The 17549-nt window shown below is 43.1% G+C and overlaps 1 protein-coding gene across 6 annotated transcripts in view; it reads right to left on the bottom strand.

The window, feature by feature from the left end:
* The window catches only part of NFATC2 (nuclear factor of activated T cells 2), a gene marked incomplete at its 3' end in the record, with an annotated part of 133689 nt that overhangs the window by 90314 nt on the left and 25826 nt on the right, over nucleotides 1-17549 (bottom strand). For 5 of the 6 annotated variants that reach the window (XM_081011092.1, XM_081011094.1, XM_081011091.1 and 2 more), the window contains exons 2-3: nucleotides 12641-13676; nucleotides 10941-11109 (exon numbers count right to left, since the gene is read on the bottom strand). In XM_081011092.1, coding sequence (XP_080867218.1) covers nucleotides 10941-11109; nucleotides 12641-13676 — 1205 coding nt within the window. The remainder of the gene's footprint in view (nucleotides 1-10940; nucleotides 11110-12640; nucleotides 13677-17549) is intronic. The other variant, XM_081011093.1, reaches the window with a different exon arrangement.

Raw genomic sequence — 17549 nt, 5'->3', positions numbered from 1 at the left:
AATCCGTCCCCCCATGAGACCACATGCAACATCTATGCATCGCTGGCAACCTTCCCACAATGTGGTAAATGAAGAGGAACCCACGAGACACACAGTCTTCAGATCCATCTTGCTTTCACCCGTACAGCACTAAATATATGGCACTATGTGAAGCAGAAAGGCCAAAAACTGCTCCCTATTATTCACATGTTTATACAGACGGTGGTGGCGGTGGGGAAGAACACCCATCATTTTTTACTCATTAGTTAACAACAGTTCGTGCATCTGATGAGATGGGATCCAGGCTCCCGCAGCTTGTCCCACGATGCACCTATTAAGCTTGCTTCCAGTTAAGTTATACTCAAAGCAAACCCACTGAAAACAACAGACTAAAGCCATGTACATTGATTTTGTTTTTAAGGTGCCAAAAGACTCTTTGTTGCTCCTGGTTCATAAATGTCATTTCTGTGTCTATCGATCACTCAGGTTTGCTTCAAATGGCCTCTTCCGTTCTCAAGAAAACGCAGTTGCAGAACCCCGATCTGGAACATAGTCCTCTCCCCCTTCCCCCTGCTAAAAATACTTTGGCCCCTACCCTTAGCTACTATCCGTCTTCTAAAAGTGCTGTTAACTCCAAATATGCCTGCCTTCTGGGGCAAATAACCACTGGAAGGGGACAATTTTCAGGAAGAAACTGACATGGGTCTCCAATCTAGAATGGAAGCACGTTCTAGATCAGAACACTTATTGATCTGTGGCTATTGCTGTCATTTGGGGGTTCTTTTTTGGGGGGGTTGTTGTTATATTGCAATTGTATATTGCATCTTATTTTTGTAAGTCACCCAGAGGGGAGATTAAAAGTTTTCAGAAAACAAAAAATCAGATAAGTAATGAAATATTTGGCTGGGGGGCAGTTTAGCCTGTTCTGCCATCTTACGGCTCTACCATCCTATCCCCACATTATTCTGCTGCATGAATAGACCAGACCTCAGAAAAAATGTCTTTGAGAGTTGAAGACCAGTCACCAGGGTCTTCTGTGTCCCCCACACCAAAGCATCTCAATGTGGTGTCACCATTGGTAAGAAAGTGTTCTGAGTCACACACAAAAATGTTTATCGTTTTTGCACAGAGGTCAAGTTTTTGCACCTGACCACTTTGGCAGTGTTAATATAGACACACACCTTTAGGAATAAAGATCACTGCTGAACGTCAAGCCATTGACCTTTATTTTTTATAACTTTATTTTTGCATTTTGATAAGTATTTTTAACATCCCATTGTTTCCATTTTCAGAGAAAATGAAAAATCTAGAAGGAAAGGTGGGATATATATATATATATATATATATTAGAAATCGTAACCCTGAAAAGAACCCTAAGGTAAGTTTTCACAATAAGCCACCCCACCCCCTGCCCAAAGTATAATATATATAGACTAGACTGAAGAAAAATCAACTCATTTGAGTCACATTTACCAAAAAAGGGAAAGAGAAGACAGACATGATGTGTACCTTTCCATATTCTATTTTGGGATTTTATTTCTTTCTTTTGGTAGAAATGGACTACTGTATTTTTTCCCCATCTTTTGCATAACAGTTATAATATTAACACAGCTAGACTTGGATTGGTCTGTAATTGGTCTTTGGCAGATGAATAAATAACATCATTCAGCAAACAAGGAGAGGCTTTTCTTGTTGATTTTATTGCAAAGATTGATTATGCAAATGTGTGTGTGCGTGTGCATGATTAAATTTATCCTCCCACCATTTTTTAAAATGAGCTTCATTCTCTCATTTGTTCATCAGGATGTGCAAAAATGAGGTCACTTTCAGAACTATAGTTATGTTGATAAATGCATGCATACATAAGAATGTTTATTTTGCACAAACACCTAGCACCATATGTGCAGAAATGGCTATGTTTTATAAAAAAGCCTAGGTAAAAATCCCAGCTCAGTATACATAGCATAGCTAGGCATGCAGCTCAAACTACACAGTTCACAACACATGCCAACAAACTTTGTTCATACCTTTGTTTTTTGAGATTACGACTCAGATTCCCAAACACCCACAGGTCCTTATACCCCCATAGAAAGGAGTTAAAAAATGCAAACTTGACCAGATGTAGCTTTGAACTGAGAAGAAAAATCAAGCCAAAAACTTCTCTATCACATGTGTAAAAGGGTAAAAAAAAGAAAACGCAAGCAAGCAATGGATGAACTGGGATAGTGACTGAGATAAAGTGATATCCTGCAATGAAGAAACATATATCAGAATAGCCACTTATGTATCGCCTATAAAGAGGGTTTGCATCGCCCAAAAAACAGAACAAGATGTAACACAAATTTACGTAACATTTCCATACACTAATTGATTTGTCTAGTTGCAAAATTTAGCAACAGTTACAATAATTTACCCCTTCATGTCGTGGCGAAGGGGCTTGAATAACTCCGAGAAGCTATGAGCTATGCTGTGCAGGGCCACCTAGGACGGACAGGCCATAGCCAAGAGTTTAGACTAAATGTGATCCACCTGGTGAAGGAACTGGCAAACCACTCGAGTATTTTGCCAAGAAAACTCCATGGACATAAAAAAGGAGAAGCTTTGAGAAGAAAGTGAGAGTTTCCAAGGCAAGCTCTGGTTCATGGGGTCACGGAGAGTCGAACACTACTAAGCCGACTAAACAACAATGACAATAATTTAAAGAGAAATGCAATATGGCTCACCCTAGTGAGGGGACAACAGGTGATGGGTAATAGTTCAGTCTGCTCTTAACTGTTGATGGGCAACTTCAGGGCTCCTGATCTCCTTTCTTAGGGTTCCTTACTTTTAAACCAGACTTGAGGCTAGACAGCCCTCAAATAAAAGTCACCTTAAAATAGAGGACTGCCAGCCCTTCAAAACAGGTGGCTGACCTCTGCAGAGTAGGACGCATGGCAGCCCTAGAATATGGGAAGTTGGATTTGAGGATAGGTTCTGATGGATTTGAGATGGGAAGTACAGCTTAAACCACACTTTGTGAAAACAGAAGTGGTCTGCATCATAGCAAAGGAGCTAGGAAGGGATGGCCTGTTTCCTCCTTCCAGAGAACTTGCTTCTAGGGAGTGGTACGCTTTTTCTCATAAATCAGGATCTTCAATGACTATCACACTCATCTTCCTGTCTAGACAACACAGACCACTCTTCCAGAAGGAAAAATGGAATGTGTATGAATGAATTCACAGGAGCCAGTGATTTACTCGGCCTTCAGTTGATAAATTAAGTTGACAGTGGCTCATAAATCCCTGTCAACAATATGATGTTTGGGGTGGCTGGAGTGGGAGAGGATACCATGGCAGATGATGTATGTACATCAAATGCTTCAGTCTTATAACATATTTTCTTGTAATACGTCACACTGAAATGAATGGAATGCCCAAGTTCAATTCTTGGTGTCTCTGGCTAAGAGGATTCTAGGCAGCAGGACCGGGAAAGACCTTCTCTGCCTGTTGGACAGCCACTCAGGGGAGACATTGACAAGCTAAATGGATAAACAGTCTGGTTCTGTACATGACAATTTCAATAATTTATAGCACCCAGCCGTGTGATAAGAAGACTAAACCTCACCATTTCTCTGCAAGTCCCTGATCAGAAACTAAACCCTTCACAGATCAATAAGGAACCACCTTACCAAGCAACACACGTACACTGCAGTTCTGTATGTTTATTACTTGGCAAATGGCCGCCTTAATTCATCTGGTGTGTGCATATACCAGTTTTCAATGCAATACTCTTGGGGGCATTTCCTATTGCGTTTGACCAACTCCATTCAAGACTGGCAGCTCACCTGCTCACTTCTGCTTAGAACTGGGCATATTTCTAGTGGAAGTCTTTAAAATACAACGTCGCTCCAAATGGGGCACCCACACTGTGTGGCCAGATTTTCCCAATAAGCCAGTGGTAGTTCAGAGACCCGTTTGTTGACCTCTGTGTCAAATAAATAAATAAATTGGAACATGGAATCCCCGCTGCCTACAGTTAATTAAAAGCAAATACAAAGCTAAGTGAGAAGTCTCTTCCTCCCATCTCTTCCCTTTTCCTGCTGCACGGCAGTAGATAAGAAAGCACTTGAGACATTTTCTCCCTCTGGTGTCAAAGGAACAGGTAAAGCTTGAAGCAGAAGACTGCCACTGGCTCGTATTAGCACTAAGTTTTCACCAGCGCTCTTTTTAACATACGAAGCCCTTTGTCATTTTTATTTCACGTATCCTTTGGAAAGACTGGCCCACTCTGCTTTATAAAACAGGGATATAAATTTCTTCTACATCTGGGGCAAGCAGGGCAGTCCAGTCAAATCCACTTTATTTGTTTTTTGACTAGGGTATGTTTTGCCAACCTGAGCCAGGTGCAAAAGACATATGCTTAGAATTTAAGAACAGGGTGCCTCTGGGTATATTCTACGTTTAGGAATTCGTTTTCAGCACCAGAAGAGCTCCTAGTCCTATCACACAATGAAAGTCTTTCAGCAACCTAATTTAGGTGGGAAACAATTTTGTTGCTATTGTTAAACATTTGAGGGTCAGAAAAACCCTTGATGGTCTTCTGCAAATTATCCTGAGATCCCGTAGTATAGCCCAATCCACCTTCTGCTCATCCCTGTTCTAAATCCAAACCCAAATTCTACCTGTTGTTGACCCAAGAGGCCATAATACATTTTCTCCCAAGAAAATGGCATGACCCTTCTGGTATGCAGCCGTATAGTGAGCCAGAACAGCCTCAGCAGAAAAAAAGAAGATGCATTCTGCATCAAGCTTCAGATTTTCAGAGAATATGGATTTTTGAGAAGGAGTAGGACTGTCTGTTCTGGAGACAAAGGGCCAAACTTCGCAAGATTAGAATGCATTTAACATGTCTTTTCTTGTTACCTGTCAAAGTAATAATGATGGAGACAAGATCAGGATTCTGCTGCATGGGGGGAGGAGGGGTTTAATCTATCCTACACAGTGCTGTCCCAGTGAAAAGCACCCCTCCCAGCTGCTATTTTATGTAGGAGGAAAGCTGGTTTTGGCACCTGTTTGCAGCTTCCAAGGGTAGAATCACAGCTTGGGCAAAAAGGGTTAATCCACCTCCCCATGTGCTGCAGTCTCAATCCTGAAACCAGCTCCTCCCATGCAGCTTTAATTTTTTAAGTTCAAAAGCAGATGCTTCTGAATGCATTCACAAATTTAAGGTCATGTTTTGTCCGGCCCTAGGGTACCACTAGCTGTCTGACAGCAGTAGGGAATTGTACAGGATACTGAAAGGCCATCCTTGAACACAAAGGCTGTGTGTTCTGCCCATCCCCACACTTCTCATAAAGAGGCAGCAAGACACATTTCGAAACTTTTCTCCAGATTAAGTGTTCATGTCCTCTTCTATAGTCGTTTGAAGGGCTGTCAGAAGATAGTCGCCTATCTAAAGAAGTCCTTTATTTGACGATCTGTCCAACTTTAAGATAAAGAACCCTAAGAACAGAAGGTGCCTTGAAGTCGCCCATCAGCAGTTAGCATCTGGGTAGCAAAGTGATACAGGTCACCTGTCTCAGCACATTTTACCATAGTGGGGAAGACTACATCTTTCTATCTAAATCGCAATAATGGATTTCTATAATTGCATCTAAATGACCATATACATAAGTTTCACGAATTCATGTCCTCTTTTGTCCTTTTTTGGCCCCTGGAACCATGAGGACTAGAACTTTACTTTTTCAATTACTGGGGGGAGGGGTTAAAGAATCAGGGTATTACATTCCACACTAGTCTTTAGTCACACACAGAGAACCGAGAAATGTGGATTTCACACAGTCCAGAGTTCATTGCGTTCCTGTGAGTAAACATTTCTGCATAATACCAACGGTCCAGCCTCTAATTTGCACCAAAAGTTCTGGTCTACTGCATTAATTCAGGGCTCAGCAAGACACATGACAAATACAGTTACAGGGAAGGAAGCCTGTAGTAATAAACACTGGGACTTACATAGGAGCTGCATGATGTGTTACTAGTTCTAAGCAAGAATCAAGGCTGTGTCTGCTGTGAAATGTTTTGTGAAGTGTGTGTGTGTGTGTGTGTGTGTGCATGGAGCGGGGGGGGGGGGGGCTTAGCCTTTTCTAATTGTTGTCACTTCCTTCCTCTTGTTCTTTTAATACACAAGCACCGCTGCACATCACTCTGCAACTGAGTGCTGAGGCTCGCATGGGTAATGCAACATACAGCATGCAGTCTGCAGTGGCTGGTGTTTTGCAGTCACTGTGACTCCAGTCCTCTACTTACATGTTACATGGGAACATATGAACAAATCCCCAATGGTGACTCATGTTAGAGGAAAGCACTTCTGGAAGGGATGGTGCTGGGGGGAGGGGAGCAGCTGTGTGAGTGCTTAACATGCACGCATAATTTTATTTGTATGCTGCCTTTCCACAGTTCAAATCATGCCCGAGGCAGTAAAAGAAACACCAGAAAATACACAGCCAAACTGAACCACTTCCACGTAAATCGCAAGGTCTACAATAAAGATACCAACAACAAAAAAATCCCCAGCAACAACCCCAACCACCTTAACAAAACTCCCCAAATGAAATTTCCCCAGCCTGCCACTTTCCAGGGGCAACTCTTATCCAGCAGAGTTCTAGATAACATGGTTATAAGGCTAAATATCCATCCAGAACCCCAAGGGATGGAAAAGTCACTGAACAAGGGGGTAATTTTTGTTGCTAGGAAGAGAACAATTCGAATTATACTTCACTGGTCCCAAAAGAGCTTCACTGGCTGTCTGTTTGCTTCCAGGCCGAATTCAATGTGGTGTTGCATGCTTTAAAAGCCCTGCAAAGTATGGGACTCAGGAGAGTGCCTTTCCCCCTATCATCCTGCCCATGCTGTTTAAGATCATCTGATGAGGCCCTCTTCTGGGTCTCTCTCCTATCAGAAGCAATACTAATGCAGCAACTAAAGAGAGTAGCTTGGCTGCTGCCCCTTCTCAGCAGCGGCCCCCACCTGTGACTTGCCTGTCACCAGCATTATTAGTTTTCAGGTCCCAGGCCAACGCATTTCATGTAGTATTTAAGTACTGTTATGTGATCTGTTCTGCCTTATTAATGTTTTGTATTTTCGTCTGGTTGTTACAGCCTGATGCTTAGAAACTGCACTCGAATCTGTCCTGGGGGAGGCTGGCGTATAAAAGTTTTAAATCAATTGCAGCAGAAAAGGGCTGGTTTGGGGAAACAGTTAAACACCCCCTCCTCTCCTCTCTACCCGTGTCTAGGATTATTTTCATAAACAGCTTGCTACGGATGCAGAATTCGAGGCGCAGTAGAAAAAGTTAAGTGTGCTTTTTATTTTCCTCTGCGTCTTTCTAGGCTTTAATTTGAGCCAGGCCTTAACCTCAGGACCCAGGTCTTTTAAAAGTGCATGAAGACCAGCCCCGGCACATCTGGATTCATTGATACAAAAGCAGGTGCCTCTGAGCATGTGCCGAGTGCATCTATCACAGCTGAGCATTCATAGTTCACTTCTACTTTTCTGTGCTTATAGCAGCTTGCTGCCCGGGGCTACCCTTTGTACAAACGTCTAAACAACTGCTGGTAGGACTCGACGGGAGTTTACCGAGAGGCAAAGGATGTGTCTGTGTGCCACATCCTCTCCAAATTGGGTGACTGTGCCAACCTGGGTGGGGGGAGGGGAGGGGAAGCGACATGTCAACACCAGCCTTTGTCCTCAACACAGAGCCAGTTGTTGCTATTCTGGGCCCTCGAACAAGATGTTAAACACACAAAAGCCCATGTCCTCGCTGAATGCATCTTGTCCTGCCAGAGGCTCTCACTTTAACAGGCAGACAATTGTTCTGGTGTTCTAGGAGCACCCTGTGAGCACATACTCCTCAATGGCGTGTGCCAAACTCCCGAGACCAAGCATGCAAAGAAGAAGAAGTGGCCTCAGAGGGCAAAACCACAAGATAGAGCTGGGGAGGATATGAGATCCACTGCTGCGCAGCTTCCCTTCCCTGACCAAAGTCAGCTCCCACAAAAATAAAGACGACTTTAAAAAAAAGAAAGAAAAAAGTAAGCAGAGTCATATTTCAGAGATTCATTCAACAGAACGGGCACCTCCTCCCTCAAACTCTTAAGTAATGTCAGGAACAGGGAAACACAAACAAGCACACAATGAAATCGCTGGATTGGAATTTATTAATCTTTGATTATATTCATTCATGCCCACAAGGTTCTCTGTCCAAGTACAGTTGTCAAAGAAGCAAAGCAGAGCTAGAGAGAATGTGTAGCCGTCTTTAACCTTTTGTGTTATTTTCAGCATTGTATATTAGTCTTTTGATGTGTTTATGCCATATGGAAAACATACGTTTTTGGGTGGCCATGCAAATTGACTTAATAGGTAAATAACCTATATCCTGTGTATACTTTACATCTGCCCTTTTCATGCATCGTGTACATGTGTAGAGCTATCTTGTGAACATGTTCAGCATGGATATCTGCAAGGGGGAGCCTGCGCATGAGTTGACAACTTTCCCTTAAGTGCCCCATGCAATCAGGGACCCCAATTGTGCACATGGAAGATGGAGCGAGCTTGCTATCTCCTGCTCTGGAGCGTAGGACTTGAACCAATGGATTCAAGTTACAAGAAAGGAGATTCCGACTAAACATCAGGAAGAACTTTCTGACAGACCCTTCTAGTATCCTGTCATACCCCACACCACAGTGTTAAATCATTTGCAACAAATATATAGCCTTAAAGATAAAAAAGGATGCATCCAGCCATCCTTTTCCATGGGGATTCAATGTGCCCCTTTCAGTACATCTGATTAGGGACAGCTTGAAAACCATGCTAGACTATCACCAGAATAAGCATGTTTCTGCTCTTGGTGTGCTGTGCTGCAGATGGGAGATTGAGGTACCTAAATACTCTCCCACCCCAAAAAAATCTCCCTGCACTTGGAAACTTAGACTACTTTGGGGGATAAAAACATCTGTTGGCCAGGATCCAAAAAGGCATGTGAGAGCAGGACAGAAGAAACACAGAACCGGGCTTGTTGGTTTTACCATTCGACAACTTGCAATGCTAAGGAGACAAGTCACAGATTGGTTTTTAATGCACTAGGAACTGCTGTGGCAAGAAAGTACAGTCAAGGGCAATTCTAGACTGTCACTATTTTCGGATGGGATTCAACTACATACTGGCAAATTCAGATTGTGCAATTCATAGAATAGTAGATTTGGAAGGGACCAGGAGGGTCATCTAGTGGAACCTCCTGCAATACAGGAGTCTTTTGCCCAATGTGGGGCTCAATCCCAATACCCTGAGATTAAGAGTCTCATGCTCTGCCGATTGAGATATGCAACAAGCTTTTATGCAACAAATCTGCTTCTTCCCCAAAAGATCAGACTCTTTGGCAATAAGGAAATTGGTGGGAAATGCAAAGTGTGGGATAACTCCAGCTTTGACACAACATCATCTAACCTCCTTGCAAAGAAATCAGGAAGAACGCTCAATAAACAGGTTATCCGGAAGCAGCTATAAGAGTCCAGCTGACCAGCTGACCACACAGCTGTTCATGCCTCTTCTTACATGTTCATGTTCATGCCTCTTCTTTAGATCCCTGTCATAGCAACACATGTCATATTTAGTACTAAGGGGTCCTAATTTAATTCCTCCATAAACTTGGACTAGCCAAGCTGGAATTCTCCCATTAAAAGCAGCCTGGATTTGTACACTTGCAATGAAACTCAAGAGAGTTCACCTGATCCTTCACTATCCCCATGACACCCCGTCTCTACTTCTGCAACCTCAATCCACCTTGCAAAAAAGATAATTAAAAAAAATCTTACTCTGAACTCAGTGACTTTTCTTCTATGAATGCATGAACTCAATTAACCCATGGCCCTATCACTTTACAACTACATAAACTTTACAGTAGGCCATCAAATGCCTCATTGAACTAAGTGCCAGCTCTGTGAAGTGCTTCGCCTCTTATCACACTCTAACCCTGGCCAATGAAACAGTCTCCTCCTGGCGTAAAGAAGATATTGCAAAAGGAGGAGAGATAAGTGACTCCAAACCACCCATATGTCAGCTTGATTTATACTGCCAAGCCCTACAAAGGGCAACATATATATGCAGGTTGACTTCACTACCAACTGCCTTTCTGAATTCCAACTCTACAGAATGATTCTATGCCACTGTGAAGTTCAGCAAAGGCTGAAGCAGCAGAGTTGGGCCTCCTCCATTGTATCTTGATACAGCTCCATCTTAAAACATCAGTCAAGACCTGTTATTTTCAAGGCAATCATACTGAGTTGTTTGTGAAACTTAAAATGCTTTATTCACACCTTGTTATAGCATCTCAATCCCTGAGAAGCACCCATTTCTTCTTCTCACAATAACTTTGTTATTGTTGAAAAAAATAAACCATGGAACAACCTTAGCTATGCCTGAATGTGAAGGCTTCTCTTAAAGTCAGGGATTTAAAATGACTTATAGCTATCTCTAGACCAGGGCTGTTTTATAGGGAAGAGCTAAGTACTGTACCTTGGGTCCTGGAAGGGCCAAGAGTACAACTTTATTTCATATATATCACATAATATAAAAGCAGTCTCCAAGCAGTTTATAAAAACTGAAGTGCTACACACACACACACACACACACACACACACACACACACTCTCACACAGAGACACACACACACATGCAAACAATGAAATGAAAACAAGAGTCAGGAAAATGACTCCATGGCCTGGCCTCCAAGTATTTGTAAAGTGGATAGAAGAACTATATCTTCCCAGACCAGTAGGAGACTACTGTCTGCTATCCATAAACACCTTTTATAAATATGTTGCACTAGCCTTGTTTTCCCAAACAATGTGGTGCTATGGCAGGTTGCCAAGAGGCGCAGAGCTATCAAGAAGCCGTCGCAGTTCATCTTCTCCAAGAAAAAGATCTTACCTGGACCACGGGGTGCCCCCCTGTTGGCGCTTTGACTGCCCCTCGGCTCCCTTCCGTCTCATAGTGGGCACGGTGGTGGGGTTTGGGCTGCACTTCAATCCGCAGCTCGTAAGAGCCAGAATGACTGGAGAGGGGCCATTCAAGTGGTGGGAGGGAGTGGACAGGAATGCTGGGCAGAAAAGAGGGACATTAAGTTGGAGAACGTCATTATGGAATGCAGGTTGGCTTTTCTCTTTCTTTCAAAAGAGGTCAGGGTGCACAGCCTCCATTAAGATAAATGGAGGGGTTCGCCTTCCCTCAGAGAATTAGCACAGGGTCTGTCAATGACTATGGATCACAATTACTTTATGGAGCCTCCAGATTTTGAGGCAGTAGGAAAAGGACTGTTGACTTCATGCCCTGTGTTACGGGTTCCTGGGGGCATCTGGTTGGCTGCTGTGGAAAACAGGATGCTGGATGAAGTAAATAGGCTTTTGATCTGATCCAGCAAGGCCTCTCTTATGTTTGACTGCATGAATGCAGGGAGGGGGAAGAGACAACACTGAATGGAGAAATTAGTGGGCAAGCAGAGATGCTTTAGCCTTGTTCCTTGCAAATGCTTCCGCTGGACATGCGTAAACGATTTTTTTCCTCTGAAAACAATTAAGTCCAGCTCAGTGAATGCTAGCTGGGGGAAACACTTGAAAGGGAGAATTAGTGGGTACAGAAAGAGTTACAAACTCCTCTCTTATGTCTGCCTAAGTGCTCTATCCCCACATTCTCAGTATCTCATTAAAATCATATGTTTGCTAATATCTCCACCCTTTGAAACAGGTCCCTGGTAAAAATTTACCTCTAGCAAATTATTTCTACTGTTTGGAGGTGGGCTGGTACGTGCACAAAGACAAACAAGAGCAGCAATGTACACTTATTGTCAGTTTAGAGAGATATGAGACTGCCTTATACCAAGTTAGATGATTGGTGCATCAAGTACAGTCACACCTAATGTTACGTTTGCTTCATGTTATGTTCTTTCAAGTTGCATCCCGTGGCAACCCGGAAGTACCGGAAAGAGTTACTTCCGGGTTTTGCCACTTGCACATGCGCAGAAGCGCTAAATTGCACTTCGCGCATGCACACAAGCACCAAATCGCACTGCGCACCTGCGCAGATACGGTACTTCAGGTTGCACTCTTTTCATGTTGCAACCAGGCCTCCGGAACGGATCCTGTTTGCAACCAGAGGTACTACTGTATTCCTACTTGGGAAAAGCCTGGGAATCTGCTTTGCATACAGAAGATCCCTGGTTCAATCTTCAGCATCCACAAATGAAACTAGGCATGTCTCCTGATTTGGAGATTTCAGTCTGTATGGAGCTATATGGACCAATGATTTCAATGGGTCTACTCCCGGAGTGATTTAGCTTGATAGCATCCCATGTTTGGTGGACATGACATCTCCCAATGACGGGCTACATATCAGAATGCATTTTTCTGGATGCATCCATAACATAATAACTGGCTGGCAACCCAAACAAGAGGTCCTGTATTGCAAGAGCCTTTTATTTAAAAATTTTCCTTGCGTATCACGGTGGTAGTTATTGTTTAGAAAGTAGGCAAAGGCAGGCCATCCCACACATGTGCATAATGGAGGTTTGGGCTATCAGGAACAAATTCTATCAGACCTGTTAGAAAGAGTGACCACAAGACATGCAAGCTTACCTGCAGATAGGTATTGCAGGCATCAGCTGCTTTGGCCAAGATGGCGGCACTAATAAGATAGACTCAGGTGGTGGGTTCCTCCGATCATCCTGCTCGCAAGGTCCAATGTATTCAATAGGCTGAAGAACGTGACACGGCATGCTGGCTTTGTGGGAAGACATCGGCGAAGGTTCCGGGCTGGTTCTCCATATTTTTGTCGGGACTCCGCAAGAGGGATCGGTAGTGAGGTTGCTCATTGCATCCATGAGGCTAGAAGAGGTGGATAACTGGGTGTAAGTGATCGAAGAGCCGTCTTCTCTCAAGGGGACCTGGGGAGAGGCTTGCGGAGAGGGGGTCCTCGATTGCCGTGGAGAAGTGCAAGGTTGCTGACTCCCGTAGAGCTCGGGGCAAGGGTACTTCCGCTTTGCTCCTGGCGATGACGACCTTGAGTTGGGACGTGGAGATGTTGAACGTGGCCCCAAGCAGGTATCTTCCACGATGGTTGCTTGTGGGGACATTATTGGCGAGGTTCTAGGGGAATAATGAGCATGGGTGTTTTGAAACTGTGGACAAAGGTCATCACTAGGGCCATTATTTGGTGAAACGCATGGTGAGGTATAAGGAGAGAAATTTGTCTCTGAAATGAAGCTTGCAGAGGAGCCGCTGCTAGGAGGGCTCAGGCACAGCGGTTCTCGGTAGCTCTCAAAGCCAGGGACAGGCAGGGTAAACCTTGGGCTAGCAGTAGCTGAGTTGGACTGATGCTCTACCAATAGATCTGTGTCTCTGCTGCAGAAGGGACCCCCCGAGTGAATCAGTTCATAAGATGGTGTTATCTCAATCCTAGGGCTCAAAGTAGGGGGACCGGCAGCCTTGCCCGGGTCCAAGTAGCATTTTGACCCTAGGCTATCTGGCTGTCCGTATCTGCCCATGTGATCTGCCGAAAGGCTAGACAAAGCGAAGGGGGTGTATGGCTTGAGGCCATAATCCGAGACATCATCATGAGGGTAAGTAACTCCAGAGGGTGGGCTGATGATTTTATGTGAAGGAGTCGGTTCTTCTGGAAAAAGAAGGGTGGCTTTTAAGACTAGACATACCACGGCAGAAGCTGAGCAATCACGGGTTAACAAGAAGGCATTAGCAACAGTGTGTTAGGAAAAGGTTGTAAAGATATTGCATATTTATATCGATCGCACATGGAAGGCTGCAATCAGCTGCTTCAAAGTTGGTCATTCTCAGAATGGAAACAGCAGCACCACCATCCTGAGACCACCCACATCCTGTAAGGCACCAGCAGAGTCAAACCAGGGCAACTAAGCCCACACACCTGACTCCCGGTACCACTTGGATAATTCTCAGAATGAGGCCCTACTAGCCCAGACTCTCTTAAACCTGTAGCATTCCCATATAGTGGCCAGATCCAGAACACCCCTGCTTTATAACTGGTATATATTTGTGTTAGCACATTTTGGTGCCAACGTAAGTTTTAAAAATGCCTTCCGGTGTTGCCTTATCTAGGACATGGGCATATAACTCATTTTGTTTTGTATTATGAATCAAATATGAAATGCATAGAAGCCTTGGGCCCTCAGTCTGCCTAGCTGAATTGAGCTGAAGATTTTAAAATTGTGTTTTCCGATATTTCCAAGAACTTGCTAGCTTTTAAATATGCAGAACTTTTTAAAAATAACAAACACAAAACAATGCTGAAAACTGCAGTCTAGCTGAAACAGAAGCAGGTTATTTTATAGCCTGCCTGTAAAAACTCAGTGACAGAAGGATGTGTGTATCTACTTGTATGCACCAGTACTTTTAGGATCACTGATTGTTATCCAAACCTGAATTCTGACATTCAAAACAGGTGGTAGAACTGAACCCTCCAGAAGTTTCTGGACTGCAACTCACTGTTGGACTGGTGGGAATAGGGATTCCAAAAACAGCTGGTTTCCCACCCTGGAACACAGACCTGTACCCCATTACTCTATTCCCTTGAACTATGGGACATGGCAGCTAATTTCCTGTCTATCCATCACAGGTATGTTTCATGCATGCAGTCATGTTTGCAGTTATGTTTATTCTTTAAAATGGGGGTGGTAGGCTTTCAAATTGAAAATCTGCAAAATCCATGGTTTTACCTTCTAAAGATCATATGTTGTAAATGTTTCCAACAAGAAATGGGGGACAGAGGGAATCCTCCTCCTCGGATTTATTTTGTGAGGTGTGTGGAGGACCCCTTTTGGAATTGACAAAATATGCCTCTTTTTCCCTAGTCTCATATTTTGCTTCAAATATTTTACAGACTCGGAAATGTTCAACTCAACACAATCTTGGCAGATACATTCTAGCCCTTCCACCCCACCCCCAAGGCTGGAGAGAATTAATGAGAACAAGTATTACACAGTTCCATATTTAATCTCGGACACAGCTTTATTTTATTCCAATAGATAAGAGGTGAAAGTTTTATCTAGGCAGACACTGACAATATAAAAGTGCATTCTTGGAAGTGTTCAGATCTCATCTAAGTTAAAAATCTTATTGCCTTCCTCAATTTGACAGGAAAATTCTCCTTCATGTGGACAAGGATAATACTGAGAAAGACTACAATAAAGTTCTAAAAAAGCATTTTTAATACTCCCTTTGAATTCTAGGGAACACAAATTTGGGTAGGCCAAACGAAGGGGTAGAAACCAATTCATTTTGCACTGACTAACTTCAAACAAATGTATTTAATGCAAATCATGATTCTGTTCACACTGGAGGGTTTTGTTGTTTGTTTGTTTGGCAGATTTACTTCAGTCCTTATTTATCATTGGACTACAGATTCCAGCATCCCCAGCCATTGGCCACGCTGGTTGGGGCTGATGAGACAAGGAGTCCAACAAAATCCGGAGGGCCATGGCTTAGCCATTCATGCTTTAGCATCTATCAGCCACTCCCATCAAGGGCCACCTACTGTTTGACTATCTGCACACAGCTTTTATTCATTTTCATAAACAGGAGTGAATACTTTTGTACAGGAAAAGTAACTGCGACATTTAAAACAGCCTGGGGATGGAGCACCTCTTAGGGTGAAACATCACATCCAATTTTTATTTTACACTACCCAGAAGGAAATTGTTCAAATTGCTACAGTAATGGTTATAACCCAAATGAAATTTTGCATGAAGTGGCTTCTCCAGTTGATTGCAGACCAGCCATGAATGCCTCCTTTTGACATGCTGAATGTAGAATATGGTGTTGGCAGTGATACAATAAACTCCCTGGCAAAACTCATCTACCCAGATCCAGTTCTGACTTGGAGGAAGGGCGTCAGCTGGCCTTCTTGCTGCTGCTCTTAGATGTGTATTGGAGGTACATCACCTCTCCAAATCCCACAAGTGTAGAATAAATTATGGAATCGTTGTACAAGTTGTTATGGCCATAATGCATCTGTTTGTGACATCATAGTCTGCAGCCATGGGAACAGCTATGATGGTACAAGCTCAGCTTTGTTACTCTGCTGTGGAGTGGGAAGAAAAGGAGGCTGATTAGAACACAGCAGTTCCTGTCCTTAAGATTAAATCCCCTGATGTGGTTTCAATTTAATTAGCCAGTCCATACTTCATTGCCACCAAGACTGGGCACGTAATTAGCAAACACTCAGCTGTTGGCCATGCCAACCTGACTTGGCTCTGTGGGAGCTACTGCTGTTATATTTTTAAATGCAATTCTGGAAAGCACTACATAACCAGCCAGCAGCCCAACCTAATTCAAGGCAGAAGGTGGTTTTCTAGAAGGCTATTCCTCCGTGTAACATGGCAACTGCAGATTCTGCTAAGAGCACCTCTGCCAATTAGCATGAAACAATTTAGTACGAAATTGGAGACACAACCACTCCCATGATGGGATCTCTGTAATCCATAATCTAGCTGTAATCACAAACTAAAGATAGCACTCTTGAGAACAAAGGCAACTAAAAGAAGACATGCAGTAGCTGTTGGCATTATACTACAGTTAAAACAATCCAGCACTCTTCATTTTAGACTCTAAAATTAGAGTGCCTACTTAAGTGTGCTCTGCTTTTCTAAAAATTAATAGTTTAACTTGCAATCAATTAGCCAAATTGACGTTAGGAGGTGGGGATGGGAGAAAGCAGCATTTTGAGAAATGTGTGAAAATAGTATTCTCACTTTACCCACAAGTGCCTGCAGCATATTTATTACCCCACTGCCCTTAATTTTGTTGAATAAAACATTCTGTTTAGGCCTTAGCATTTCCAGTGCATTTATTACTTTAAAGTAGAACCTCATGTCACACGTTTTGTCTATCTGGAGGGAGGAGCATGAAGAAAACCAAGGACATAAACCAAGAAGTCTAAGATGCTCTTGTTTGATTGAACAAATGCTTACTCTTATCTGTAATTTTCTTTTTAAAAACCCCCCACAAAATGCAATTTCAGCAGAAAGCGACACTTCCCTGCAATAACCACTGCTACCAATCACAAGCTAGATCTCAGCTAGAACTAGCTAGGTGTCCACATCTTCAAAATGCTACTTGAAATTAACATCTAGCAAACCCAGCCTTCTGCCGCCCAGCTCCTGATTTTGCCTTTTGAACAATCTGTCCTGATCTTCACATCCTAGCACAAACAACAAACCATGGGAAGACAGAAAGTGCCCAGCAGGCATCATTCTGCCTTGTCGTTTATTCTGACAAGGTTGTTTGCTACAAGATGTCACCTGCATCCATTCTATGGGCTAGTGATTAAGATCAGATAACAATTATCACATGCCCATTCTGAAGAATTACAATTTACAAGCAAGAATAGCCCCCTACCCTGAGACTCTAAAGAACAAAGAGGGGGTGGGATTGCACAAACTGTTGGGCGAGTCTGATTACTGAGGGAAAGGTCTAAGTTTGAATTAAGGATGTGATATTTCTTAAGAGATCTAGA

Source organism: Podarcis pityusensis (genome assembly GCF_964106645.2).
Source record: "Podarcis pityusensis genome assembly, chromosome: 6".
In the NCBI taxonomy this organism is placed as follows: Eukaryota; Metazoa; Chordata; class Lepidosauria; order Squamata; family Lacertidae; genus Podarcis; species Podarcis pityusensis.
Note: the sequence above shows the minus strand (reverse complement) of the source record. Positions and strands in the feature narration are given on the sequence as shown.